Source organism: Hemibagrus wyckioides, linkage group LG28 (assembly GCF_019097595.1).
Source record: "Hemibagrus wyckioides isolate EC202008001 linkage group LG28, SWU_Hwy_1.0, whole genome shotgun sequence".
Classification (NCBI taxonomy): domain Eukaryota; kingdom Metazoa; phylum Chordata; class Actinopteri; order Siluriformes; family Bagridae; genus Hemibagrus; species Hemibagrus wyckioides.
Window position 1 is genome coordinate 4223080 of NC_080737.1, and position 26444 is coordinate 4249523.

General features: G+C 46.6%; 1 protein-coding gene across 4 annotated transcripts in view; it reads right to left on the bottom strand.

Moving 5' to 3' along the window:
* Window positions 1-560: 560 nt before the first annotated feature.
* Window positions 561-26444, bottom strand: part of sptbn2 (spectrin, beta, non-erythrocytic 2) — a 58430-nt gene continuing 32546 nt past the window's right edge. For 2 of the 4 annotated variants that reach the window (XM_058382972.1, XM_058382973.1), the window contains 40 exons: window positions 24211-24362; window positions 23710-23883; window positions 22245-22336; window positions 20658-20738; window positions 19343-19458; window positions 19121-19233; window positions 18819-19006; window positions 18551-18668; window positions 18261-18419; window positions 17869-18171; window positions 17626-17779; window positions 17152-17546; window positions 16603-16707; window positions 16365-16523; window positions 16078-16289; window positions 15850-15987; window positions 15532-15751; window positions 14842-15195; window positions 14574-14756; window positions 14261-14463; window positions 13870-13960; window positions 13551-13697; window positions 13192-13455; window positions 12742-12966; window positions 12532-12621; window positions 12111-12404; window positions 10924-11054; window positions 10623-10827; window positions 9887-10264; window positions 9041-9285; window positions 8804-8942; window positions 8602-8686; window positions 8248-8444; window positions 8002-8120; window positions 7586-7661; window positions 7175-7276; window positions 5582-5757; window positions 4690-4863; window positions 3881-3923; window positions 561-3514 (listed from right to left, as the gene is read on the bottom strand). In XM_058382972.1, coding sequence (XP_058238955.1) covers window positions 3302-3514; window positions 3881-3923; window positions 4690-4863; window positions 5582-5757; window positions 7175-7276; window positions 7586-7661; window positions 8002-8120; window positions 8248-8444; window positions 8602-8686; window positions 8804-8942; window positions 9041-9285; window positions 9887-10264; window positions 10623-10827; window positions 10924-11054; window positions 12111-12404; window positions 12532-12621; window positions 12742-12966; window positions 13192-13455; window positions 13551-13697; window positions 13870-13960; window positions 14261-14463; window positions 14574-14756; window positions 14842-15195; window positions 15532-15751; window positions 15850-15987; window positions 16078-16289; window positions 16365-16523; window positions 16603-16707; window positions 17152-17546; window positions 17626-17779; window positions 17869-18171; window positions 18261-18419; window positions 18551-18668; window positions 18819-19006; window positions 19121-19233; window positions 19343-19458; window positions 20658-20738; window positions 22245-22336; window positions 23710-23883; window positions 24211-24362 — 7013 coding nt within the window. In that variant the 3' untranslated portion in view covers window positions 561-3301. The remainder of the gene's footprint in view (window positions 3515-3880; window positions 3924-4689; window positions 4864-5581; window positions 5758-7174; window positions 7277-7585; window positions 7662-8001; window positions 8121-8247; window positions 8445-8601; window positions 8687-8803; window positions 8943-9040; window positions 9286-9886; window positions 10265-10622; window positions 10828-10923; window positions 11055-12110; window positions 12405-12531; window positions 12622-12741; window positions 12967-13191; window positions 13456-13550; window positions 13698-13869; window positions 13961-14260; window positions 14464-14573; window positions 14757-14841; window positions 15196-15531; window positions 15752-15849; window positions 15988-16077; window positions 16290-16364; window positions 16524-16602; window positions 16708-17151; window positions 17547-17625; window positions 17780-17868; window positions 18172-18260; window positions 18420-18550; window positions 18669-18818; window positions 19007-19120; window positions 19234-19342; window positions 19459-20657; window positions 20739-22244; window positions 22337-23709; window positions 23884-24210; window positions 24363-26444) is intronic. The other 2 variants (XM_058382975.1, XM_058382976.1) reach the window with 1 other exon arrangement.

Sequence of the window (26444 nt, forward strand, 5' to 3'; positions counted from 1 at the left end):
ATTAAAAATGGCCGACTCCCTGATCAGCGCCTTAGCTACTGAACTAGAACGCAGATTGAAACACAATTACACACCATTAGCATTAGCATTGTGCAAGCTACATGTTGTTTATTTATTTATTTTGTTCACAGAATCTGTGCGTCACACAGCATCAGAAACCACATGACACCTACGGCTTGAGGCTCGTGACCCACATGGTCCCACCACAGCGCTGAGGTGCTCTCCACTCTGATTGGTCAGACACTCTACAACATTCTAGAATAGCATCTCGAGCGGCGGCTGCTAAGCTCACGAGCCGTCTCGCGCTGTGTCATCACAATGAAACGATTTAAGTGGTTTTCTATCTCTATATCTCTTTCGAGCCGTTTCGAAGTTTCCTGTAGAAGCAATCCAACTGTATTTCCTTCAACTTTCACGACACACACGACAAACCAAAATAAAACCAGCCTTCATTTTTGTTTTGTTTTAAACAATGTTTTATTATTCCTAATATTATTCGATGTAGATACACAAGTCAACAAACAAATCTTGCATTTGCCCCTCCCTCCCCTACCTCCCTCCCTCCCTCCCCGTCCCCCCCTTTCTTCCCCAGGATCGGGAATGAAAAATGCGGCACGGCACACGGTGGCCCCCTTGTGGCAGGGATCGGTATTACACACGAGAGAGAACCTCAAAGTCGACAGCAGAAATGCAGTAATACATGAGAGCCGCAGTCCTAATAGTCATAACAGTAGCAATCGTAAGTCATCAGAAGAGTTTTTTCTTTGTGTTAATAATAATAATAATAATAACTCAATTCCATTTTGACAGAGAAATGACATGTTGATGGAGAGACACGTTTTGAACCTTTCCCCTCGCTTATAAAGCTCACTCAAATGAAACCGAAGCACGTTTACTAAAAATCAGAACTATCCTTTATTTATTTTTGTTAAATGATCTCGTGCACACAGTGACGACACACACAGACACACAAAAGACATTCAGTGTCACAATTTTTGGGCCGAGTAAAATGGAGCATTTCCTGCTCTCCAGCTTAGCATGCTTGGTTACATGTTGTTGTTGTCTTGCATGACTCTATGAGTCTGACCTTCGCTAACTCGTTATCCTCGATAAGTCTGGACACTACACCAAGCTGCAAAGTGTTTGTGCGTTTGATTTTGTCCAGCAGGACTCCTGGGGGGGGGGATCTGAGGTTCAGATTTTTGTGAGGTGATACACACACACACACACACACACACAACTAGGAGTAAAATGTTTGCAGTCGTATTGGCAATAGCGAGCGGTTAGGAGAAAGTGAGCTACCACGTTTCAGCTACTCAGTCAGTCACCTGGAAGCCGATTGGCTGATTCCGCGTGCAACCCTGACCAATCAGAGCAGGCCTCTCTTCAGGTGAGCCTCAGATCAGTGTGTGCTTTTAGGCATGTGCTGATACTGAACGGTTAGTGTCACTGGATCTGCCCCCACTGTTTCATCCTCGCTCTACAGTCGTGTATATAGCGAGGTGTAGAAATTGTGCACGAGCCGAGTGCCATGACAACAGTGTCGTGTGTGTGTGTGTGTGTGTGTGCTGATGTTACATTACAATATATTGCATAACTGATTATCAGCACATGCCGGTTTGTTTTTTGTTTTGTTTTTTCTTGCATATACACGTGTGCGGTTTATTTGGATTCCTCGCTCTAACCAGTGATGTAATGTTGAAGAATTTAAACGTAAAAGTGACAAATTTATTTATAAAAAAAAGGAAGGAAGAAAGAAAGAAAGAAAGAAAGAAAGAAAGAAAAAGAAAGAAAGAAAGAAAGAAAGAAAGAAAGAAAGAAAGAAAGAAAAAGAAAGACTTTCAGGATGTTTTCCTTGTGGAAAGTGGCGCTATGAATTCTGGGTTCTCGCTTTGATACTCCGCCCCCTCTCTCAGACGAAAGGGGCTTCATCGTACATCCGTCGAAATTACATGACGTTTTTGTTTGTTTGTTTTTGTTTATGTCCCACGGCCACGCCTTAAAATCTAACGTCACAAACACGTCACTAGAGGCGAACAAAACCGCCTACAAAAATACTGTGCTCATGCTACACTGGGAGAAATGCACACACTCCACCCCCCCCCAACCACCACCCCCATGCTCTCTCTGTGTACAAATGCAAAAATAGGTCCGTTAAACCACGCCCCCCCCTCTTTTTTCTGTCCCCACCCCTGCACACACGCCAATGTTTAAAGCGTCGATTAGTGATTTATCGATAATAAGCTCCAATGATCAGGGCGGTGAGAAATGGAAATTTGGTCCACATTAAGGGGAAAAACAAACAAAACAAAACAAACACAAACAAACAGTAGTTTTGTTTCTCCTCCAGTGTTTCGTTTCACAATTGCAACACGGCCTTGGGGTTTTCCAGAATGCCCAAAAATCACAACAAGCATATCTAAAGAAAAAAAATAAAATAAACATCGCTTCCCATGAGCCTTTAGTGTGCGAGTGTGTGATCTGAAGAAAAAAAAAAAAGAGGAATAAAGAAAGTCAATCACGCAGAAAAAAAAGAAAAAAAAAATCACAACAACGTTGGGGATGGAAAATAAATCCCAACTAATATTTTTTTTTAATAAAACTAATATATATTTTTTGAATATCCCCTGCACACTTCAAAATGAAAGAAGAAGAAGAAGAAAAAAAGAAAGCTTCGAACCCGGGTCCTAGTCTAGAGCTCATCGTTGGGTTCTGTGTGGAAACAGAGGAGGGTTATTTTTTTGCGTTTCCTCTCTAAACCTGGACTCGCTGCTTGCTAAACTTACATTTTTTTTTCCTTTTTTTAAAATATTACTCGTCACAAAATCGCAAATGGCAAATAGTTAAATAATAAACAACAATCAGATATATTAACTAGGAACATGAACATCCGTACTTTAGAAAGAAAAAAAGAAGGGAAAAAATAAAAGGTCAATCTGGTCCTTCACAACAGCAAATCAAACAAATGGAAAGGATGAGTGAATGGAAGGAAGGTAAGTTTGGAAGTGTTGCATTATGGGAAAAGGCTGCTATGCGCCGAATCTCCGGGACAGAGTGTTTAAATAAAGCTGTCCGATCAACCGTCCAAATCAACAGAAGGCGTCGCCGATGCCGGACGCAGGCGAGCCGTGGTCCTTCGGGAGGCGGGGCTACGGTACAGGGAGGATGGCAGTGAGTGAGACAGCGACAGAGAAAGGAAAAGGTGTAGAGCTATGTGACGGCAGAGGGCGCCGTCTTCCTCTAAGATAGTTCTCGCAGCGCTTTTCGGAGGAGACCCTTTTCCCCTCCTCTCTTTTGCTTGTTACTTTTTCTTGCCGAAGAAGCTGAAGCGTTTCTCTCGGTCTTTCTCTTTGCCCTCCTTGTTGCGCATGGTCACGCCTCCGCCCTCACCGTCGCTGGGGGACATCGGGGGCATCGTCATGGCCCGCGTCAGGGGCGGAGCCGGAGAGAGGTCGTCGACGTTGCTCGCCGGCATGGAGGAGTGGATCGCCCGAATCCAGGAACTCATCTCAGCCTAGAGAGAGAGAGAGAAAGAGAGACAGAGAGAGAGAAAGAAATTAAAGCAGAGACAAACAGATAGACATACAGACAGTGAAATAAAAGCAGAGACAGACAAACAGATGTGGGACAGACAGACAGAGTGGGGGAGGGAAAGAAAGACAGAAAATCCAGAAAACACAAGTTTTATTAAATTCAACATTAAAATTATGACCACATTCGAGTAAACTGCTTCATGTTAAAGCAGAGGACTAAACCTGAGACTCTTAACTAAACAGTGATCGCTCATAACCTTCGTCTTTCCCCGTATCCCAGTCTGCTCTCATGTTTAGTTAGAATCTCAGCCCTGCCTGATGTGCTCACGTGAAGGGAAGCCACTCACCTCGTCCTTGGCTTGGAACAGGAACTCCTTTCCGTCTCCCAGTCTGAGGAAAAGAAGGGAAAAAACTTATTTAAAAAAACGTCAGGTTATTTAGCAAAGACTTATTTAACTAAATCACTGCTACAGAGAAGATTTCCTGCTAATGGAAGGAGTCTCCAGTGTCAAAGGCTTATATGACACAATACAACCTTCTTATTTAATTTAAGATAAGAAAAAAAGAAGGAAAGCGGAACCTAGGGATATGAATTTAATTTGTTCGTAAGGTGAAAGTTTGTATTGCGAAATGAATTTCCCCATAAGAAATGATGTAAATGTAGATAATCCGTTCCAGCCACTCAAAAATATGACCAATATTCCCAGTATGAAGCGTATATAAACTGTACGGCTGCTTATAAAGAACTGACCCAAGCCAAGCATTCCATGTCAAGGCTCCTCACAGGAAGTCGTGCCACCAAGCTTGGGCTAAAAATAGAACAGACCGCCCACACCACCAATCTGTCAACAAAAACACCCGAAAATCACCTAGCTATTGAACGCGTGGCGAAGGCGACGTTGGTGTCATGGGTTGACGCTTTCCAAACAGCTTTCCCTGACTGAAAAACATATTCGTAAACCTTTCCCTTGGCTTTCCACTGACGCTAACGAGTTTTGAACGGCTACCGGACGTACGCGAAACTTAGCCGTCGTTTGTTTCGGTTTGTTAGCTCGTGTGGCGGAAATGCTTCACATGCCGATGTAAATTTCTTGCAACACTTCAATTCATAAGGTGAAAATTCGTATGCCGAGGTTCCGCTGTATTTTGGACTCACTTGAGTTTGAAGACGTGTTTTCTCTTCTTGTAGTCGTGGGCGATTTCGCAGGTGGCCTCGCTGAGGCTGATGGGAACTTCTCCGTGGTAAGGGATGCCGTTAGATGCGCTCTTGTTGTCCTTGTAGAATCCCAGACTTCCCTTCCTCAGCAAGCAGTACACATTCTGCCACGATCTGCACACAAAAACCCAGTAGCTCTGATTATCACCTCCATGTGGCTCATGGTGATATCCATTAGTGTACCGTATCTAATATGCTGTCTTTCTCTCTGTCTCTCTCTCTCACTATCTCTCTCTAACTCTCTATCTTTCTAGCTCTCTTGCACTCTCTTTTTTCTCTCTCGCTTCATCTCTCTGTAGCACTCTCTTGCTAGCTCTACCTTTATCTTTCTTTCGTTCCTTCTCTCTCTCTATCTCTCACTCTCTCTTTCAAGCTTTCTCACACTATTTTTCTTTCTCTATTATCTTCCTCTCTCTCTCGCTATCTCTCTCTAGTTCTATCTTTCTCTCCCCTTCTATAGCTCTATCTTTCTTTGTCTGTCTCTCTCTCTAGCTCTCTCACTTTCTCTCTCTTAGGACTTTAATGATGACAGTAGCTCTGATTATTGCTTCCTTGTGGCTTGATGAGATATTAATTAGTGTAACATATCTAATATGCTATTTCTATCTCCCTCTCTATCTCTCTCTCTTGCTCTCTCTCTCTCACTCCATCTTTCTCTCTCTCTCTCTATCTTTCTCTCTCTCTCATGACTTTAATGATGACAGTAGCTCTGATTATCACCTCCTTGTGGCTTGATGAGACAGTAATTAGTGCAGCGTATCTAAGATGTTGTTATTTAGAGAAACAGTTGTATTATAAGACACTGCTAGCGGTGTGATGGTGAGATTGTTACCGGTTGGCTGCTTTCTTGCCCTGGCTCTCCATCTCGTGTTTCCTGCACAGTATTCCCTCCATGGCCTCAGCGGGAGCCTCCACTCGGCTGGGCAGAGTACCCGACGGCTCGTGGCGTGACGCCGTGTCCAATCCGCTGTCCTGACCTGGACCGTTCACCGACTCTCCCTCCGAGCCCTGTGCACAAACGTGAACGAGACCCGGTCTGAGATTTCACCGAGACGTTAATGTAACCCAGGGCACAGAAATGAGCTGTGTGATGGATTCAAAGCGGCGATGCGATGAACAACACAACGCTACATGTACAAGTTTTGCTAATTTCCCTTGAATTCATGTCTCTTGTGTGTTATGACTGCTGTTGTACACTAGGGGGCGAACGCCGTGCGCCTGTCCGAGTTAAAAATAATTAGTATTAGTTGAAATATTACCCCCCCAACTGAAAGGATGCTAGGAAGACTATACCTCAAGGCCAAGCCCACTTATTTCTATTGGCTCACAAGACAGAGGCTCAAAAACATCATAAATCTTCAAAAACGTTTAAAAACACAACCTTTCCTTAACAGCACAGTGTGTGTACAGCTTCCTGTTTGTACACTGAGCTGTGTACTTTTTTCTTTTTACGTTCCCCCCCCCCCAATCAGGAACTATGTCCAGAGGACCTTGACCATAGGACTCGGGTGAAATTTTTAAAACTTTGGTGAAAAAATCTGCTCACTTCATCACAAAGCCACATCATCAGAAGTGTGTAATAAATGATGTTGCTTAAATATAAACTTCTGAAATCTGAGCTTTTGTTCTTCAAAATCCGATTCACTTTTGGTTCTTTTTGTGCTATAGGACTCACACAAGACACACACCACGAAGACGAAAACACACACAGCCATGTTACACAAATTGGGGCTTGGGTCACACACCCACCCACAACAAAACACCACACCACACACTCACACCACACCCATACACACACCACTACACCACACACAGCCAAACGGAATGTGAGGATTCCCGACAAGAGCAGATTGAGGAGGCAGTGATGTTCAGTTCAGCCTTTATGGTTCAGAAATGCCAAATGCTTCAATAGGAACGATTAAAGTCTTTGTCTTACGCTTTTGTCCCCCCACCCCGGAGCTCTGACTGGCTAATGCAGGTGGACATAAAGGCCAGAACTAAACCACTTTTCCACAGAAGGAATGAATAAAGACGTTCAATAAACCACTACTTCTGCATCTCTCTCAGTGTTTCTCAATCCAGGTGAACAGGTCAATCATCTGACTGCACCACATGGAGTTCAGTATGTGCTGTAGTCACTTGTCGTCATGGCAACTAAATGATGCCTGGGCACTTGTAGTGGTGGTGAAACCGGATTGGGAAACACTGACACCATTTTTAAATTATTGTTAATTAATTCCTTATAGACTGACATTAAACAGAACAAACTGGACGAGACATGGAAAGCACTGCTGGACCACAGGGAGCACCCTCTAGCAGGCCGAGTGGGGAAGTGCGTCCCCCGGTTTGCTAGTGCGCTCGGAGCAGGGAGCGATGGGATCAGCGATGGTGCTAGGCTAAATCTGGACTCCAAGTTAGTACTCACACGCTGCTGTGCCTTGTGGGGTTTGGGCACAGGATTAGAGACCGGTTTTGTAAGAGCTTTAAGTTCTGCATTCGGAAGCTCGGATACCGAGACGGATAAGGACTGCGGGTGAGAGAAGTGTAACAGGGACACAGTTAGATGCTTTTTAAACATGTAAACTCACACACAAACACACAACAGGACTCAAGTTTCATATTAACTCCATTTATAGGGTCTTAGACCACACACAAACACACACTCTTATACATGCATTATGGAATCTAGTAGAACATGTACACATTCACGGGAAGAAGAATCGCACACAAACACACACACACACACACACACACACACATAAAATAACAACACTATGATGTTCAAACACAGTGATGCTCAAATGTGTTTCAGGGGAAGGTGTGTGTGATGCCCAACCTGTGATGTGTCCTGGTCACTGTGGACTCCATTTACAGACACTGACTGGTTCAGCGTGGTCTGGTCCAAACTCGTCCTGGAAAAAGAGAGAGAGAGAGAGAGAGAGAGAGAGAGAGATCCATCACATTGGATTAAACATGCCTGTTAAAAGATGAGCTGAACAAATCAGTGAACCAATAAACAAATGAATTGAATCAGTGAATCAATGAATCAGTGAATCAATTAATCAAGGAATGAGTGAGTCAGTGAATCAACTAATCAATGAATCAGTGAATGTATGAATCAGTGAATAAGTGAATCAACATAAATAAATGAACAAAAACTTCAGAGAAAGAAAGAAATAGGAATAATCACCGAAATCATACACACACACTCAGACATCCTGGTGAAAAGGAAGTGACATCACGTATACTAACCTTGCTCCAGACTCGTATTCGGCCTCGGACTGTACCACTTCCTCTGCGGGGGGAGGCGTTGGAGGTCTCCGCGCTCTCTCCTCTTCTTCCTTCCTTTTCTGAATCTCCTGTTCCTCGAGCTGGGAGGTAGAGGACGGATAATGAGTAAAAGAACAAGCTGAAGAGAAATGTTGTGTGTGTGTGAGTGTGTGTGTGTGTGTGTGTGAGTGTGTGTGTGTGTGTGAGAGTGTGTGAGTGTGTGTGTACCGTGGTGAGCTTCTCGAGCTGAGTGAAACGCTCCTCCCAGCCAGCAGCGAGCTTCTCGAAGGCTTCATGTCGTTTGATGAGGCTCTCCACCTCGTCCACATTACAGCCTAGCTCGGCCGCGCGTGCCAGCGGCTCCTGACTCACTAACCATGACTCGGCCACCGAGGCATCCCTGCTGAACTGCAGCACCTCCAGGACTGACACACACACACACACAGTAAAAGAGAGAGATTAACAGTAGCCAATATGTTTCACAAGACATGTGTATCTGAGAACACAATGGAATGATGCATTACTCACACGTGTGAATGCGCACACACACACACACACACACACACACACTCACACACTCACCGATCTGCAAGTGGTCCATTTTGTCCTGCCATTTCTGGTTGATTTCGTCTCTCTTCTCTTGAAGCTGCTGCAGTTTCTCCCGGATCTACAACGTAATCAGATACAGTGTGTGTGTGTTTGTGTGTGTGTATGTGTGTGTGTGTGAGGTCTTATAAAAAAAAAAATAATAAAAATTGTTAAGAATGTGTGTGTGTGTGTTTACCTCGTCGGAAGCATAGTGGTTGTTGTTGATGAGGGCGTGTCCCATGTCAGTGCAGGTGGTGAAGCTGCCGGATCGAGCCTCAATCTCTGCTTTAATATCCTGGTGGTTTGCGATGACGAGTCCGGCTGACGACACATCCCTAACACACACACACACACACACAGCAAAACTGTGAGCAACAGCCCATAATAATATCAAAGAACTTGTGTGTGTGTATGTGTGTGTGTGTAAGCACACCTGGGGCTGTCGTGAGACTGGATCTGCAAGTTAATGCCGTCCATCCACAACATCAGATCTCGGACCATGTTGAAGAAGCGGAACTTCTCCACCGTGTCCAATAGCAGCAGCCGCCTGGCTTGAGTGGCAGCCAGAAGCCCCTCCCACGCCTCTGTGACGGCGCGCTCGTGTCGATGGATGTCATCTGCCTTCTCTCCAGCGTAGGCTTTCTGCAGACGTGCTGCATCGTCCTGCACCTGGGTCACCTACACAATGACCACATAAAGATTTACCATACTGAGCTGTTACTACATCCAGAACAATGCCTGGGTCTGTCTCTCTCTCCTGATTGCTCACTCTCTCTCTCTCTTTCCTTATCGCTCTGTCACTCTCTCCATCTCTCTTTCCTTATCACTCTCTCTATCTCTATATTTTGCTCTCTCTCTATCTCTCTTTCACTCCCTCCATCTCTGTTTATCTCTTTGTCGATCTCTCGCTCTATCTCTCACACTCTTTTGCTCTTGCTCTCTAGCTCTATCCTTTTAGCTATCTTGCTCTCCTTCTCTCTCTCTCACACACTCTCTTCCACTCTATTTCTCGCTTTCTATCTCGCGCTCTCCCTCTTTCACTCTAACTGTATCTCTCTATATTTTTAGCTATCTCGCTCTCCTTCTCTATCTATCTATCTATCTATCTATCTATCTATCTATCTATCTATCTATCTATCTATCTATCTATCTATCTATCTATCTATCTATCTATCTCCATCTTTTTCTCTATCCCTCTATAGCTTTCTCTCTATCTCTTCTACTCTATCTCTTGCTTTCTATATCTCTCTCTGTCTCTCTCTCTCGCTCACACACACACCTGTCCACTGAGTGCGTGCACGTCATGCTCGTAGGTGGTGTGCTGCCGGTGGAGGTGCTGCACGGTGTTGAGGTCGCGGCCCAGCTCGGCCGAGTTCAGTGCCTCTCTCTTGTTGCGGACGCGTGCCAGCGCCTCGCGAGCGTCCTGCTGGAAGCGTTGCAGCTCGTACGAAGCGGCCAGCATCTGTGTGCGCGTGTCCATGAGCTCCAGCAGGTCGGCCCAGGCCTCGTTCAGCCCGTCCTTCCACTCGGCCACGCTGGCGTTCTCCGGGTGCCCCGACTCGATCAGAGCGTCCGCCTGGGCGTTTACTGCGTCCACGCGCTCCTGACCGATCGCACTGGTGTCTCGCGCAAACTCCCGGAAACGATCCCGCAGCATCTGAGACGGAGAGACAGAGGGAGACAGACACAGAGAGAGAGAGAGAGAGAGAGAGAGAAGAGAACTATTTATGGAGAGAAATGATTTGATTACAGCCTTCACGGTCGTAAGGTGATCTCTGCTGGAATGGAATAACGGAGAGATCGTTTCACTTTGTCTTTTTTTCCAGAACAGTAACGGACACCACATTTCCTGGACTATTCATTGACCCAAGACGTTTCCTGGACTATTCACAGACCCAAAGTACGTCGTAACTAGCGTATATGTGATATCAGGAATTTTTTAGCTAGCTCTACGGTATGTAATGTCTAATGTATACGGTAAGGGAATCTGAGTGTGGACGTGATGTAGCTCTCACAGTCACGTGCTCGTAGTCCTGGCCGAGTTCGTGAGAGCCGGCGACCACCTCCCTCTCGGCGATCCACTGCTCCAGATCGTCCACCTCTCGCTTCAGCTGTGTGAGACGCAGCCGCTCCTGCAGTTTGCCCCTCCTCTCCTCGGCCAGGTCCTTCAGTCCGGCGTACAGCTTGTCCACCTGAGCCTGCCTGAGCGTGATGCGCTCACTGACGGACACACAGACGAGGAACGTGTCACACGTGGTTAACTTTTTTTTTAAACCAAGCGGCTCAGAGAGACACGTATCCCAGAATGCTCCTCACCTCTCGGGATGTTCACCATCCACCATGAGTCTGCTGCTATTGGCCAGCTGATGGATGGTCTGAGCGTAATCCTCCAGCGCCTGCTCTAGGATCTGGTGCTTCTTTACCATCACCAAGGCGCTCTGCTCGTCCTACAGATACAGTTAAAATGCATTATAAACACCAAAGTGCTCTGCTCATCTTGTAGCAACAGTTATAAATGCATTATAAACACCAATGTGCTTCGCTCATCCTGTATAAACAGTTATAAACGTATTATAAACACTAAAGTCCTTTGCTCGTCCTGTATAAACAGTTATAAACGTATTATAAAGACCAAAGCACTATCTTCATCCTATATGTACGGTTATAAAAGCATTATAAAACACCAAAGCACTCTGCTTGTCCTACAGATAGTTATAAACGCGTTATTAACACCAAAATGCTCTGCTAGTCCTGTAGTAACAGTTATGAATGTGTTAAACACCAAAGAGCTCTGCTCATCCTGTAGTAACAGTTATAAAAACATTTTAAACAGCAAAGAGCTCTGCTCATCCTACAGATACAGTTAAACTGCTTGTCCTGTAATAACACTTAAACACATTATAAACACCAAAGAACTATGTTCATCCTACAGATACAGTAATAAGCGCATTATAAACACCAAAGCAGTATGTTTATCCTGCAGATACAGTTATAAACATATTATGAACACCAAAGTGCTCTGCTCGTCCTACAGATAAGGTTATAAATACATTAAACACCAAAGTGTTTTGCTCATCCTACAGATACAGTAATAAACGTGTAATAAACACCAAAGCACGCCGATCATCCTACAGATACAGCTATAAACGCATTATAAAACACCAAAGCACGCTGATCGTCCTACAGATACAGCTATAAACGCATTATAAAACACCAAAGCACGCTGATCGTCCTACAGATACAGCTATAAACGCATTATAAAACACCAAAGCACGTTGATCGTCCTACAGATACAGCTATAAACGCATTATAAAACACCAGCATGCTTTGCTCGTCCTGTAATAACAGTTATAAATGCATTATAAACACCAAAGTGCTCTGCTTGTACTACAGGTACAGTTATAAATGCATTATAAACACCAAAGTGCTCTTCTTGACCTGTAATAACAATTCTAAACGCATTATAAACACCAACACACACACACACACACACACACACACACCTTGGCCTTCTCCTCGGACATCATATGCAGCTCCTGCTCTCCCATCCAGGCCTCGGCCTCAGCAGCGTCCGTGTAAAACTGCTGAGCACGATGGGCCTCCACCAGGCGCGTGTGTCTCTTCTCCGTCTCCGAGATGAGACGCGCCCACAGCTCCCCGAGCTCGTTCAGGCGCTCCTCCAACACTGCCTGCCGCTCCCCGTCCACCTCCGACTCGCCTCCGGGGGCCATGTTGCGCCCGTGGGCCTGCAGGTCGTCGATACGAGGCTGGTGGCCCTGGATCTCCTTCTGCAGGGTCTGAGGATTAAGACAGAAAGAAAGACATGAGTGGAAGTGAGGGAGTCAGTGGATTAGCACTGAAAATACCAGACACCTTAAAGGATTTATCTGAGCTGCAGAGCTACTGTGTGTGTGTGTGTGTTACCTGGTTCTTTTTGATGAGCAGCTGGACGCTGGGCAGGTCTTTTCCATGATCTGTGGATTTCGCTATCGGCATTCTCTCCTTCACCCACAACTGCAGAAGAGAAGAACCGAAATTAAATTTGGTATATTATTCAATGAATCGACTCATTTTAGGATCCACTCCAAGGCTTTGGAAATGACTCTTGGCAAGACGTGTGTGTGTGTGGCTCACTATCTCATCCTCCAGATCTCTGTTGAACTGGTGGGCCTCTTTAGACGCCAGCAGATGTTGTCGTCTCCGCTTGAGAGGTTCCTGGAGCTGGGAGAAGTTGTCCATCACTCTCCTCTGCTGCCCGTCCACCTCAGCAATCCCGGCATCCTCCTGAGACAGGGCCAGAGCCTGTGACTGCAGAGACTGCACCTCCTTCTCCCGCACATCCATCTGGTGCTCCAGCATCTGCCATACACATGGAAACACAAAAGTAGCATCTCTTTGGAATCAACTCCCAAGTAATGGAATTGACATGAATCAGTGAATCGACTCTTTGGAATCAACATCCAAGAGATGGAATTGACATTTCTCTATATCCCGACCTTCCCCAGCTTTTTGTCAGACTATAGTTAGGTTGGTCATTCGGTTTGTGGTTCCTTTCCCATGCTTGCATGTCACGTGAGCCTGTACCTGGTGTTTCTTGAGCAGGATGTTGACGCTGGTCAGGTCCTTGCCGAAATCGTCGCTCTGCAGCTGTGAGGAAAGGTTCTGCAGCCATGTGTCGAGAGCCGAGCAGCTCTGGGTGAAGAGCTCAGCGCGGTTGGCGTCGAACAGACATTGCGCTTTGGTCTGCGTGGTGGTTTCCAACAATTCCCACTGCTTCTGCAGCTCACTCAGGGTCTCAGATACCGTCTCCTCCAGCTCTGGCTTCTCCTTCACTAGAGCCTGACCCTCCTGAGAGAGAGCGAGAGAGAGGGGCAGAGAACAAATAAATATCACTGGTGTTTACCTGTCTGTGTGTGTGTGTGTGTGTGTGTGTGTGTGTATACCTTATCGATCTTGTCCAGCCAGTCCTTGTTGGACGCCAGCTCGGCCATGAAGGCTTGGTGTTTCTGCCACTTGCTGTGCAGGTTCCTGGCCTCGTCATACGTCATGTCCTGAGCTGTCAACATCTTCTCATTAATCCACAGAGTCAGCTATGTGGATAGAAAGAGAGAGAGAGGGAGAGCAAGAGACAGAGAGAGAGGAAGTTAAAATGGAGTCTTAATTTATTACTAATTAACCAAAAGCCATCCAAATGGATTCTCTGGTAACAGACCAGCAGTCCTTCGTGCCAGTATTCTGGTGTGTGTGTGTGTGTGTGTGTACCTCCTGTCCATCCTGGAGGAAGTGCTGTAGCTCTCTGTTATCCTTCAGTTTACCCAGCAGCTCATTAGCAGCCTGTTTGTTCTTCTGGTGCCTGAGAAACAGAAGGAGATATTTCCAGGCGCTTTAAAAACATGGCTGTCACTGACAACACTGCGGGTGTGATGGCGAAAAATCCGGCCGGCATTATGCTTCTCGGCAGGAATCAGGCCGATCGAGCAGCAGGAAACGTTACGGTAAGGATTTATACAAACGTGTGAAAGGACGTAGTTATTAGAGATGTATCATGTATAAAAGAATTCTGATAATGATTTATTTCCACCAGAGGGCGCTGATGTTAATGCAGAGAATATACAGTGCTTTAACACACTAGTTTTTTTCTCTTTCACTTTACCTCTCCTCAATGGAATCGGCTTTCTCTTGGATCTTGTCGGCATTGGCGTTGCCATCGGATACGAGGCGCCGCCCCGATTCCACCACGCCATTGATCTTTTCCTCGCTGGCCTCCATGGTAGTGAGGAAGTCCTCATGCTTCTTGATGGCCTCCAGAGCCCCATCCAAGCTTGAGGGCATCTCGGTGTGTGACAGAACGTACTCCTACAGAGAGAGAGAGAGAGAGAGAGAGAGATGGGTACAAGATCAGATAATTACTGCTATTAATTCAGATCAATCTCTTTCATCTCTCTCTCTCTCTCTCTCTCTCTAACCTGGCTGTTGAGAAAGCTCTCGGCCTGCTTGGCGTCTCTGAGGAAGGTCTGGAAGTCGAAAGCCTGGGCCAGCAGGCACTGTCTGCTCTCCCACATCCTGCGCAGATCCTGCCAGCCCGTGTCCAGAGCCTGCAGCCGCTGCGCCAAGAACATGTGCTGAGCGTCCGTCTGGCCCTGGGTCACCTACACACGCACATAATACATGAGCATGGTGTGTGTTTAAGGACACTTGTACATGAAAAGAAAAGGAAGACATATCGCTTTTCACCTCGGCCCCGGTGGCCTTGATCCTCTCGTAGTCGTCGCGGTAGTTGTCCACTTCGTTCTTGATGGCTTCGTGCTGAGCCAGGAGTTGCTCGGCCTCAGCAAGTGAGGTGGGTGTGTCTTCAGAGGCCACAGCGGTCTGAGTGCGTGAGAGCCAGGCCTGGAAGTCGTCAAGGTGCCGCAGGAAGCCCTGCAGCTTCGAGGCCTCGCCCAGACTCTCCTCACGCTTCTTCATGGTGCCACATAGCTCCTCCCACACCTCCTCCATGTCGGCCAGCCTGGCCTGGATCTCCTCAGCCTGCTCGGGGTGCTCGGACGCCAGCTTCTCGGACTCGGCGCGCTGGCCGCCCAGCTTCCCCTGCGGGACGGTAAGGATACTTATCTTTTAATAAGAGACTTAAAAATGATTTGTCTTCTTAAATCAACAACTGAATTTTCATCAGGACTACTTAATGCTGATGACTAAATAAATGTGTTCATATAGGGTTTAATACATTGTGTGTGTGTGTGTGTGTGTCTGAGAGCTTGTGTACAGCCTCCAGGTCTCTCTTCAGGCTTCCAAGTCTCCACAGGCGCATACACGCGTGTGTGGAATGTGTGTAGCCTCCAGGGCTCTTGGCTTGCTCAACATGTATGAGCATGTGTGTGTGTGGTTCTGTGTGTGTATGTGTATAGCTAACACCAGGCAGTGTACCTGTATGGCCTCCAGGTCTCTCTCCATGCCCGTGAGCTTACGCTGCAAGGCCATGACACCGGCCAGGTCGTTGCCGAGACCCTGAGTGGACTCAATGACTTTGGTTTTCTCCTTCATCCAGCTCTGGAGCTCGTTACACTCCAAATGGTAGTTCTGGAGGTTGAGAGCAGATTCCAGAGCCTGTTTCCTCTCATCAGCCAGCCGCTGGAACTCACGCCACCTACAGGGCGAAGAAAATGTCTTACATGATCCTGTTTTAAAAACGATGACACAATATGCTCAAATCACATGCTGTTGTGTGTGTGTGTGTGTGTGTACCTGTCATTGAGCTGATCCTGAGTCTGGTTAATTTGCTCCTTGTTGCAGTTGTCAGATTTGAGGAGCTGTTCGGCAACCTGGTTCACATCGGCGACGCGAGAGCCAATATTATTCATCTCTGGCTCCAGAGTCTCGAACCTACACAACCGCAACGTGAGCGATTCACCGCCATGATGCAATACATTTACACTCGAGCAAGCATTTTTATTCCCATTCCTTCCCACTCACCTCTGCTGGACCACCTCCAGGTCCTCCAGTTTGGACGGGATCTCCATGGTGAGGAGCCACTGCTCCTTCTCGCCGATCCAGAGCTTGCAGGCATTGGCTTCGCTGTACATCCGGTACAGCGCCAGAGCCCCCTCCAGGACGTCGCGCCGTGCTGAGGACAGAGCCTGTAACTCCTCATAGCGCTGCTCTATGGCAGGGAGACGACCCTCCACCTAAAAAATGGAGACGGTCAACCAGAGGTACTAGCAGCAAGTACTGCAGGTGACCTAGTGATCTAGCACATGTACCTGTGGAGACTGGGCATATTCTGAAGGCAGTGATTGAGCCTGCTCGTGCAGCGAGTCGATGAGAGAGCGATGGCTCTGGATCTCCTCCTCTACCTCCTTCTGTTTCCGTGTCAACGTCTGTGTAGAGTACTCGTCATGGCCAACCTCTTGACTGGACACCTGTCACGTCACGCGCAGGTTATTAGCACACCGTAATATTTAGCACTGAGACGCTGTTAGTAACATCACAGAGTCTCACCTGTCTGAGAGCCTCCTGAAGCCAGGCTTCCATATCGTTGGCATCTGTCTGGAACTGGTGGAAGGCTACAGACTCCTTCAGACGCTGCTCTCGCAAACGAGATGCCTAGCGGGACGAGAAAGAGTGAAAGATAGGAGAAAGGATGAGAGAAATAGAGAGAGACAGAAAGAGAAAGATGGGATCAGAAAGGCTGACCCTGAATTCATTCATTAAGAAAGGTCTCTCATTCATTCCTCCATCTAACCACTTGCTTATCCATCAGTCTACCCATCATCATGCCTGAATATCCATCCATCCATATGCCTGACTCACCATTCATCCATTCATACATACATCATCTTGCCGGATTCTCCATCCATCCATCCATCCATCCACCCATCCATCCATCAATGTGCCTGACTCTCCATCCATCCATCCATCCATCATCATGCTTGACTCTCCATTCATCCATCCATCCATCATCATGCCTGACCCTCCATCCATCTATCAATCCATTATCGTGCCTGACTCTCCATCCATCCATTCCTCCTCTCTCTCCCTCTTCCTCACCTCCTCCAGTCGGTCCCACTGAGCTTTGATCTCTTTGATCCTCTCTGTGATCTCAGGCGCTCCACAGTGCCCCTCCTGCACCAGCTGCTCCCCGGAGGCGATGCTGTTCCCCAGCGGACCGTAGCGGGCGGCCATCTCGTCACGGAATGCCTCGTGTTTGGAGAGGAGGCGCAGGGCAGAAGACAGATCCTTCCCACACTCCTCTGTTGCCATGATCTGCTCCTGTTCGCGCATCCATGCCGCCTCCTCCCCGAGCTCCCACAGCAGCTGCCAGAGACGCCGCGAGTCCTCCAGCTGAGCCCGTCGCTCGGCCGCCAGCCTGCCCAGCTCCTCATACGCCTGGCCCAGGAGTGCCACCTTCTCCTCCACCAGCGCCGGCTCGCACGGCTTATAGACTGAGGAGAGGAGTGTGGTTAAGAGAATTTCTGTGTCTGTGTGTGTGTGTGTGTGTGTGTGTGAGAGAGAAAGACTCACTCATTTCGTCTGAGGTGAAGCGATTGGCAGCAGCCTGCACCGCCCGGATCCTCTCCGCCTGCGCTGATATGTCTGCCTCTACCAGTGTGTGTTTCTGGAGCAAGTCCTCCACATCATGAAGGTGTTTCCCACTGTCCTGTGACTGCAGACGACCCTAAACACACACACACACACAATTTTAGATTTTACACTGGACAGAGCAGACTAGCGATGGTCAGCTGGAGGAAACAGAATGCCGAGCACCTTCATGTCATCCATCCAGTCCATAATGTAGCTCATCTCCTGCAGGAGTCTCTGCAGGTCCCGGTGTGCCGTTAGTCGTTCGCGTCTGGCCGCAAGCAGCTCCTTCAGGTACTCCCAGAGACGCAGCACGTTGTCCCGCCGCGCCAAGATCCGCCGCACGTCATGGTATCCCTCTGCTTCCAGCTCACGGGCTACGGCTTCCACGGCAGCCACGCGCTCCCCGTACGCGCCGATGTCAGTCTCAATGGCCTCGTGCTTCCGCGTAGCTGCTTCCACTGCCCCGAGATCGTAACCGAAGTTATCCTGATTTGGAAAAAAACGGATATGTAATATTCATCGCAAACGTTTTCGGAAAAAAAACAACTGATAGAAAAAATGGTTGTCTCTCTGACCTGTGAAACGAGGCGCTGGTTCTCGCTGAGCCAGGTTTCCCTCATGGCGGCTTTGCGGTCAAATCGTGCTGCCAGCATCTCCAGCTTCTCCTGACGAATCAGCTCGTTCCTCAGAGCCAGCTCTCGCTCATGCTCCGCCTTCTCCAGCCGCTCCCACGCCTGCTCGACCAATCACAGGCTCTTAGAAACGCGCTCATAGTAAAATCAGATCTGGTAATGTAAGAACAGTTTCTGCTGTGTATGTGTGTGTGCGTTTGTGTGTGTGTGTGTGTGTGTGTCAGACAGAGTACCTTGTTGATGTCGGATATGAGTTTTCCCTCTCGAGGCATGTAGACCTTCTGGTTGTTGGCTCTCATTTTGCTCTGGATTGTGAACAGGAGAACTTCCAAATTCCCTTTTTCTGTGAATCTGTCTCACACACACACACACACACACACACACCACGGTTACAGAAATACTTGACCGAAAGACCAATGCTTTATATATTTTCATACAGTGAAAATCCCTAAAGGCTCTAAGCTATGCAGTGTGTCTGTGTGTGTGTTTGAGAATACACACTTGGGTGGTTTCTCCACAGTGCGGTAGGTGTTGAAGGCCTGCAGCTGGTTCTGCACGGCGCTCAGGGAGTTGGCGAGCTGCCGGTCATTGAGCGTGACGATGGTCTGCTCGATCCACTGCAGCAGCTCCGAGGCCAGCGTCTCGTACTTCTCAATCAGCTGATCTGCCTCGATCGCATAGTCCAGAACCTAAACACACACACACACACAATCGTGGCTCAATCAGTATGGCCTTCTCTATTATCCTTAACACTTGTCAATCATATCCACAGTTTCGGACATACAGCGAACCCACACACACACCTTTCCAATTCTCTTGCCCTCCACAGCGAGTGCCTTCATCTTGCTGAAGTAGTGGTAGTACGTGGCCACATATGTGATGATTGACTTCTCGTCTGGCTGATCCACATTCACATCTAAACACACACACACGTTACTGCAGAAAGTGCGAGTGATAAATTCTGAACAACATTACAGACTTTGTGGAACATTACACACACTGAGTGTGTGTGTGAGAGAGATTACCCTCAGGATCCAGCAGTTTGGTGAGCCCCATCTCCTTCTCTGCGATGTTGAAGGCGTTCTGCAGGTTGTAGTGAGCGTTGGAGCGCTTCAGAGTGTCAAACTCGATCAGATCTGGCCTGAGAGAGAGAGAGAGAGAAAGAAAGAAAGCAAGCTTTATTTTTATTGCAGAATGGGAAAACCCTTCAGAATGTTGATATAAAATAGAATCAGTGCAGGTTTGCTCTCTCACACCTGTTCTGTCAGACACACTTCTTGTTATTGGTTTTTTATTTATTTATTTTTTTTAAAGTGTGTGAGCTCTTTTTTCCACTCTGTTTTGGCAGACAGTTATCCGATCACAGATTACACCGATCTAAGTGAAGTCTGTTTGTTAATTATTGTTGCCAATTTGCATCACCACGAGTGTCTCCTTAAATCGCTCGGAACCTGGAACGTGATAGCCTTCCGCGCAGGAAGAAATCCCTACAGCTTTTACACGGACGCCGCGGGTCCGACAGCAGAGGGCACCCATCAGCCAGCGCTGCAGTGTGTGTGGAACGCCGGATCGTTTGTTCTCCTTATGTAGGTCAAATAATTCAGCCTTCTCCACCGCAGTGTGTGAGCAGAACAGCACAAACACACGAGCCAAGCTGTTAGAGATGGACGGTCAGATGGATGGTCAGAGCCGGATGGATTGATAGTCATTTGTATGACGGATGGACGAAAGGAGAGACGGTGGCTCAGGTGGACCATTAACCTTGATCATTAATCAGGTGTGCAAGAGCAGAGAAAAGAGAATGTGACATCAGTAACTCGGATAAATGTGTACACACACACACACACACACGGCTCTTGATTCATCTTGAAAAGGTGCGCCTCATTTCCCGAGCATTTCTTTCTGCCTCTTCACCGTGTCTTGCTCAGGATGTAATGAATGAATTATTAAACACTCCGCTTCATGTTATTACCAGAAACGAATCGCCACGGCGACAGAGTTATGGCTCGGACACCGGACATCATCTGTGCAGTATCCGGGACCTACGGATGATCGGTAACCATCTTCTGACCAATCAGATGAGAGGACACACGGAGGCAGCGATCTTCCAGCATTAGGGGATTATGGGAACTGACATGTTTCAGCAACTGACCTGAATAGCTGCAGGCTCGGCAATATGCGTGGACATGTTAAAGAACGAAGTGCTGTGTGTGTGTGTGTGTGTATGACTCATCATTTTGTTCAGCTTCATGCTTGCATTAGGATCCATGAGGACAACGACCTTGGATGCTTGTGTCACAGTGCATGTGTGTGTGTGTGTGTGTGTGTGTAATAGGCTACCTGTGTTTGTGCACGATGGCGTTGAACGCCAGGCCGTCTCTCCAGCTGGTGGTGAAATTGTGCACGTTGACATTCGGGTACCTGCAGGACAAACAACGCATTAGAGTGTGCTGTTAGTTGTGTAACGGGTTACACAATACCGCAGTCTAATAATTAACGCACAACATCATCGCACAAAAGGGGCGGTTTCTATGCTAATCAGGCGCTTTAAAGGGTGCGTGCATGTGGTCCGACGTTTCTTCAGTTGCCCACTTAGACCTTTGGCTCCTATTGATTAGTTCAAACAAACAAATACAAGGAAGTTTTAGCGTAGCTTGTCGTATACAACCTCTGGCTAAATGTATATAGAAAAGGTAGCGCTACAACTAGCTCACTTCGCTAGCAGGAATCCAATGTTAATACATTTTAAACGAATGTGATTTGTATAAATTGCATCGTGATCACGATTTTAGCACGCACCGTGTCTCCTGGACAGGCCCCGCCCACAAACCACCACACAAGCTAGGTAGGTGTTAGCTTTAAGATTCAAAGAACTTTATTAATCCCAGGGGAAACTGCTTTCAGAGGTCAATCTGCTCATGCTAGCATTATAAAACTTTTTTGTTCGTCTTCCCCTTCACTAAATTTCTTCCTCCTATCCTATCTTTTGGCAGGAAGCTGTAATATCCCAACTGCTGCGACTTTGCAATCAAGGGGCCCTAACTTCCACCTAATTGTGTTGGTGTATCGCTACAGATTGTGTTTCGGTCACTATTATTAGGTTAGCGCGCGTATCCTTCTGTATATTTTGTTTTGTTTTGTTTATTTGAGTTTTATATGAAGAAGTGTAGCTGCAGTTAAAACTGGATATTAATAAAAGCCCTGATCTGAGGACTGATGAGAATGAGAACACTGAAACTGCCCAGGGGGAATTCCACCATGGGGCATCATCAGAGCTTTACATGAATCTGTATTATTGGGAAGGTGAAAGGTCAAACCCTCATATAAAATGGGATGTATCTCGATGGTTCAAATGTCTATAAACAGCTGAGTTCAAAGGAGGGAGGTCACAAACAACGTGGTGCTTGGACCCTGATGATCGCTGCCCTGTTACTCCTTCTGTTCTTTTCTTGAATTTGTTTGTCATTTCATCATTTCTTCCGCTCTCTCTCTCTCTCTCTCTCTCTCTCGCTATCTCTATCAAACTTTCCCTCCATGCCTTTCATTCTAACCATCCCTCTCTCATTATTCTTCTCAGAATTCAATCACTGTTTTTTTCCTGTGCTTTCCACTGCACTCTTAACTCTCCTTTCACTTTCTCTCTCTCCCTCTCTCTCTTCCTTCCTTCCCTCTCTCTCTCCCTCCCTCTTCCTCTCTTCCTTCCCCGTCTCTCTCTCCCTCCCTCTCTCTTTCCCTTTCTTCCTTCCCCATCTCTCTCTCTCTTCCTTTCCTCCGTCTCTCACTCTGTCTCACTCTCACTCCCCCCTCCCCCTCTTTCTCTCTCACTCTCTCCTTCTGTCTCTCTCTCTCATTCCTTCTCCCTCTCACCTCCTCTCTTTCTCAATCTCTCTCTCTCTCTCTCTCTCTCTCTCTCTCTCTCTCTCTCACCCAGCTGTCTTCATCTGGCACCACAGCAGTAAGGCGTCTTTGGCGGATTTCTTCTCCTTGTTGTCCTCCGTCTCCACGCTGATGTCCTGAATCTACACACACACACACACACACACAGGTTTGAGCTTATACACGCTGAAATAAGTCCAAAGATAAGAACGTCTCTCTCATCCTTATCTACACAAGACATGTATATCTACATCTCAACACTTCTCGAGGTTCTATAGGACTCTTTTTCTATTCTTATTTATGTTATAAATATATCATCTTAACGCAAAACATCTGTTCAGAACATCGACCCTCCAACACAGGTCACGCGTAGCACGTTAGCGGAACGTGAACCGGAACTAGGCTCTCAAATTAGTTAGCCTGCTCTTCATTTAGAGAGATGTTTGGACAGCTAGGTCATGACGGTGTAGGCTGTGATATTTTAGAGCCGTCAGATCTAGAGCAAACGCCAAGAGACCTACCGGCAAGGGATCCTACACTAAATTAGAAACATGGCCGCAATACTCACACACACAAAATGTAGAACAACTCTACACTCACGTTGTCGAGATTACACACATCGGACCACCTGCGATCTCACACACTGCAAGACTGCGGCCTGTAATTACGGCTCGTCAAGAAAAAACAAACAAACGCTCTGTGTATTAGGTGCTAAACGGAACCGTCGGGAGCGTGTCAGGACCATCATCATCATCATCATCATCATCATGCTACGGTAATTAATCTGGGTTTCAGCTGAGGAAACATGAATACAGACTGAAACGGATCGTTCTGGAATCGAGAGAGAGGAGAGAGAGAAACAAGTTGAGAGAAAGAGAGAGAGAGAGAGAGAGAGAGAGAGAGAGAGATAGACAGAAAGAGAGCATGAGAGAAGGAGAGGGAGGGAGAGGGGGGCTGAAGGAGAGAGAAGAGCGAGAGAGATAGAGGGAAAGAGAGTGTGAGATAGACAGAGAGAGAGAGAAGGAGGGAGAGGGGGGTGGGAGACAGAGAGATAGAGGGAAAGAGAGAGGATAGAGAAAGAGGTAGAAAGAGAGAGAAACAGAGAGAGAGAGAGAGAAAGAGAGAAAGAAGCTAAAACTCTAAAACTTTCCTGAATTGAATTGAAACTGAATTCTAAAGCCATACATTTTGTTTAACCTTCAAAACAAACTGAAACTAAGAGAATAGCAGAATTTTAGTTTCTGTTTTTTTAAATAACACGCAGCACTGCCCCGATACCACTGCATGCTCGCCTTCTAATACCACACTGTTCATCATGCACCTCCGGAGGGGGAAACCCCCAGCACTGTGACATGTACCTCCCTCACACTGAGAACAGAAAACGAGTGAAAACCAAACTGAAAGTCAGGTGAAGAAAGCAAAATAACTGAAATCTAAACGATCGGATTCATCCAAAAACTACATGAGAAAGGATTCCCGGAATGTTCTCTTGTCGAGAAGGCCCCACCCCCGGTACCTGGAAGCGCAGGATGATGGTCCAGATGAGGCCAAGTGTGAGGCGGTGGTTGCCGTCGACGATGTCGTGAGAACCCATGTTCTCCAGATGGACCTTCTGCTCCTTGAGGAACTGCAGAGCTTTATCCACGTTCTCCAGACAGTGGATCCTCATCCGACCTTTAGTCGGCTTCGGCTGGATAAGAGAGAGAGAGAGAGAGAGAGAGAGAGAGAGAGAGAGAGAGAGAGAGAAAGAAAGAAAGAAAGAAAGAAAGAAAGAAAGAAAGAAAAGAGGATATGAATAATCACATTGGATAAAAAATGACTGTTAATAAGATAAGTTGAACAATTCAGTGAACCAATGAACAAATGAATCGAATCAGTGAATCAGTGAATCAATACACAAATAAATGAACAAACAATAACAGAGTCTGAGACTGATGTGGAGCGAGTGAGGATGTAAATGAATAAATGAATACATAAATAAATGAACGAAGTAATAAATGAGCGTAGAGGTACTGACCAGCTGTTCGGAGGACAGCACCTCGAGTAGGCGGATGAGCATGCGTCCATCCCGCAGGTCCGTGTAGAGATCGCTGATCCTGCAGGTCACACGGCCCAGGTGAGAGTTCACCCACTTAGTGAAGGTCTTCTTCTGTACGGCCTCTCGCTCATCTACACAAAACACACACACACACACACACACACACACACACGATTAGTGACTTACACACTTACAATCTGTTGATTACCAAGCACATTCGCAGAACAGCTGATTTACATGTAGCCACGCCCACAAAACTCCATAAAAGGAAATCTGACAGACTAGATGTCAAGACACCAAATTTTCGATCACCCAGACTGTTTTCAGTCTTTATCCATGTTAGACACACAGGTTTCATTAAACTGAGGTTATTAGAATAATTTAGGGATTAAAAATCCTCATATAAAATTGCAGCAGCTCATTAAAAATGTATAAAGAGTGTATTTCTTGCTTTAATGCATCAAATGATCGTTCGAGAGAGAGAGACAGAGAGAGAGAGAGAGAGAGAGAGAGAAAGAAAGAAAGAAAGAAAGAAAGAAAGAAAGAAAGAAAGAAAGAAAGAACGAGGGAGAGTGTATTTCTTGCACTAATGATCTGTATTCAGTTTGAGGGTGAATGATCAAACAAACCGTAACATAAGGCAATGCTTCATAACGTAACAGCACCTCTTGAATAACATTACACACACACACACACACACACACACACACACACACTACTACTACTACTACCACTACAACGGCTCATGCATTGAATCATCACCACTCACTGTGTTACAAGAAATATTGCATAATAACGGTGAGGTGAAAGATTGCACAAAAGTACAACACACTTTATCTAGAGGAACAATGAAGTGCACTTCCTTTTCCACCCCTACAGCGGAGGACGTAGACGTGGAAATGTGCTCGAATGATGCATGTTAGCTCGGGCATACGGGCTGCGGGCACTAGGATAATGGCTATGTTGAGTGCTGGTTAGAGCATATGGAGCGGTCAATGGGGCTCAAATCCCAGGTGACAGATGCTCAACGTCACGTGACCTGGATGACCTTTACAGTTAAACATGTTTCTCACACACACACACACACACACAAAATACACTAAAGGTCTACTGATCGACTAAAAAGGAAATGTTTAAATCATGGGTGTGTATTCTTGTGTGTGTGTGGGTGGATGCTGATATTAGCAAGTGATTACATAATGTGGTATACACAATGTAAAGTGATGCAAAACACACCACAAATGCTTAGTCTCACACACAAACATTATGAGGACCTTTCAAGATAGGAAAAGGTGTGTGTGTGTGTGTGTGTGTGTGTGTGTGGAGTGACAGTAATCCTGATGGGACAGATTAAGGAGGAGTCACTTAGTGCACTTAAACGAGGGGAAACCCCACTTCTTTACTTAAACCCACACTCATCAGGTTTTATTCAGGCTTTATGAGGACCTCCTACTGACACAATGATTATTACTGCAACTGATTAATCCTACTCTTAAACCCGATCCTGCCCATGGCTGCAGTAAACAGGAGGAGATATTCTGGCTCTTTGGGCTCTGTTTTAATGAGGACCGGGTGGTTGTGAGGACGTGTGACACGGACCTATCGCTGTCAGGACACAGGTCTTTATAAAACATATATAATCTACAAGTGATGTTTTACTTCTTCTCACTTAACACAAGCTGATGGAAACACACATTTCCAAAACACAATTTCCTGAAATGAATGAGGCAGGGAAAAGGGGGCGGGGCAAACAGGAGGCAAAATGAGTGTGTTACAAAGTGACGTTCACTTCACTAGCAAAACTGCAGTCCTTAATGCTACGCTAAAAGTTATAAATTAACCTGAGGAAAAAACAATGCCGATGTCTGGATCGGACCCGGGCCACGGCAATGAGAGCGCAGAATCCTGCCGCTGGACCACCAGAACGCACTCGATACAAACCTGACTAGTGCTATAAAACTCTATTTAAACGAACTTCGTAAAGCTATCCGAGATCCTTGAAGCATGCTGATGACGTCGCGGCTCCTGAGGACATCGGACGACGCCCCGAACTCCCCACCCCCTTTTACCTCCATCTTCCCCATGGCTTTTCTACCTTCTTCTCTTTCTGTCTATCCATTGTTCTATTGCGTTCATGTTTCTGTCTTGGACATGCTGGGAAACGCTATAGCTTTACGTAACCTGGGTAAAAAAAACAAAAACAAAACACAACA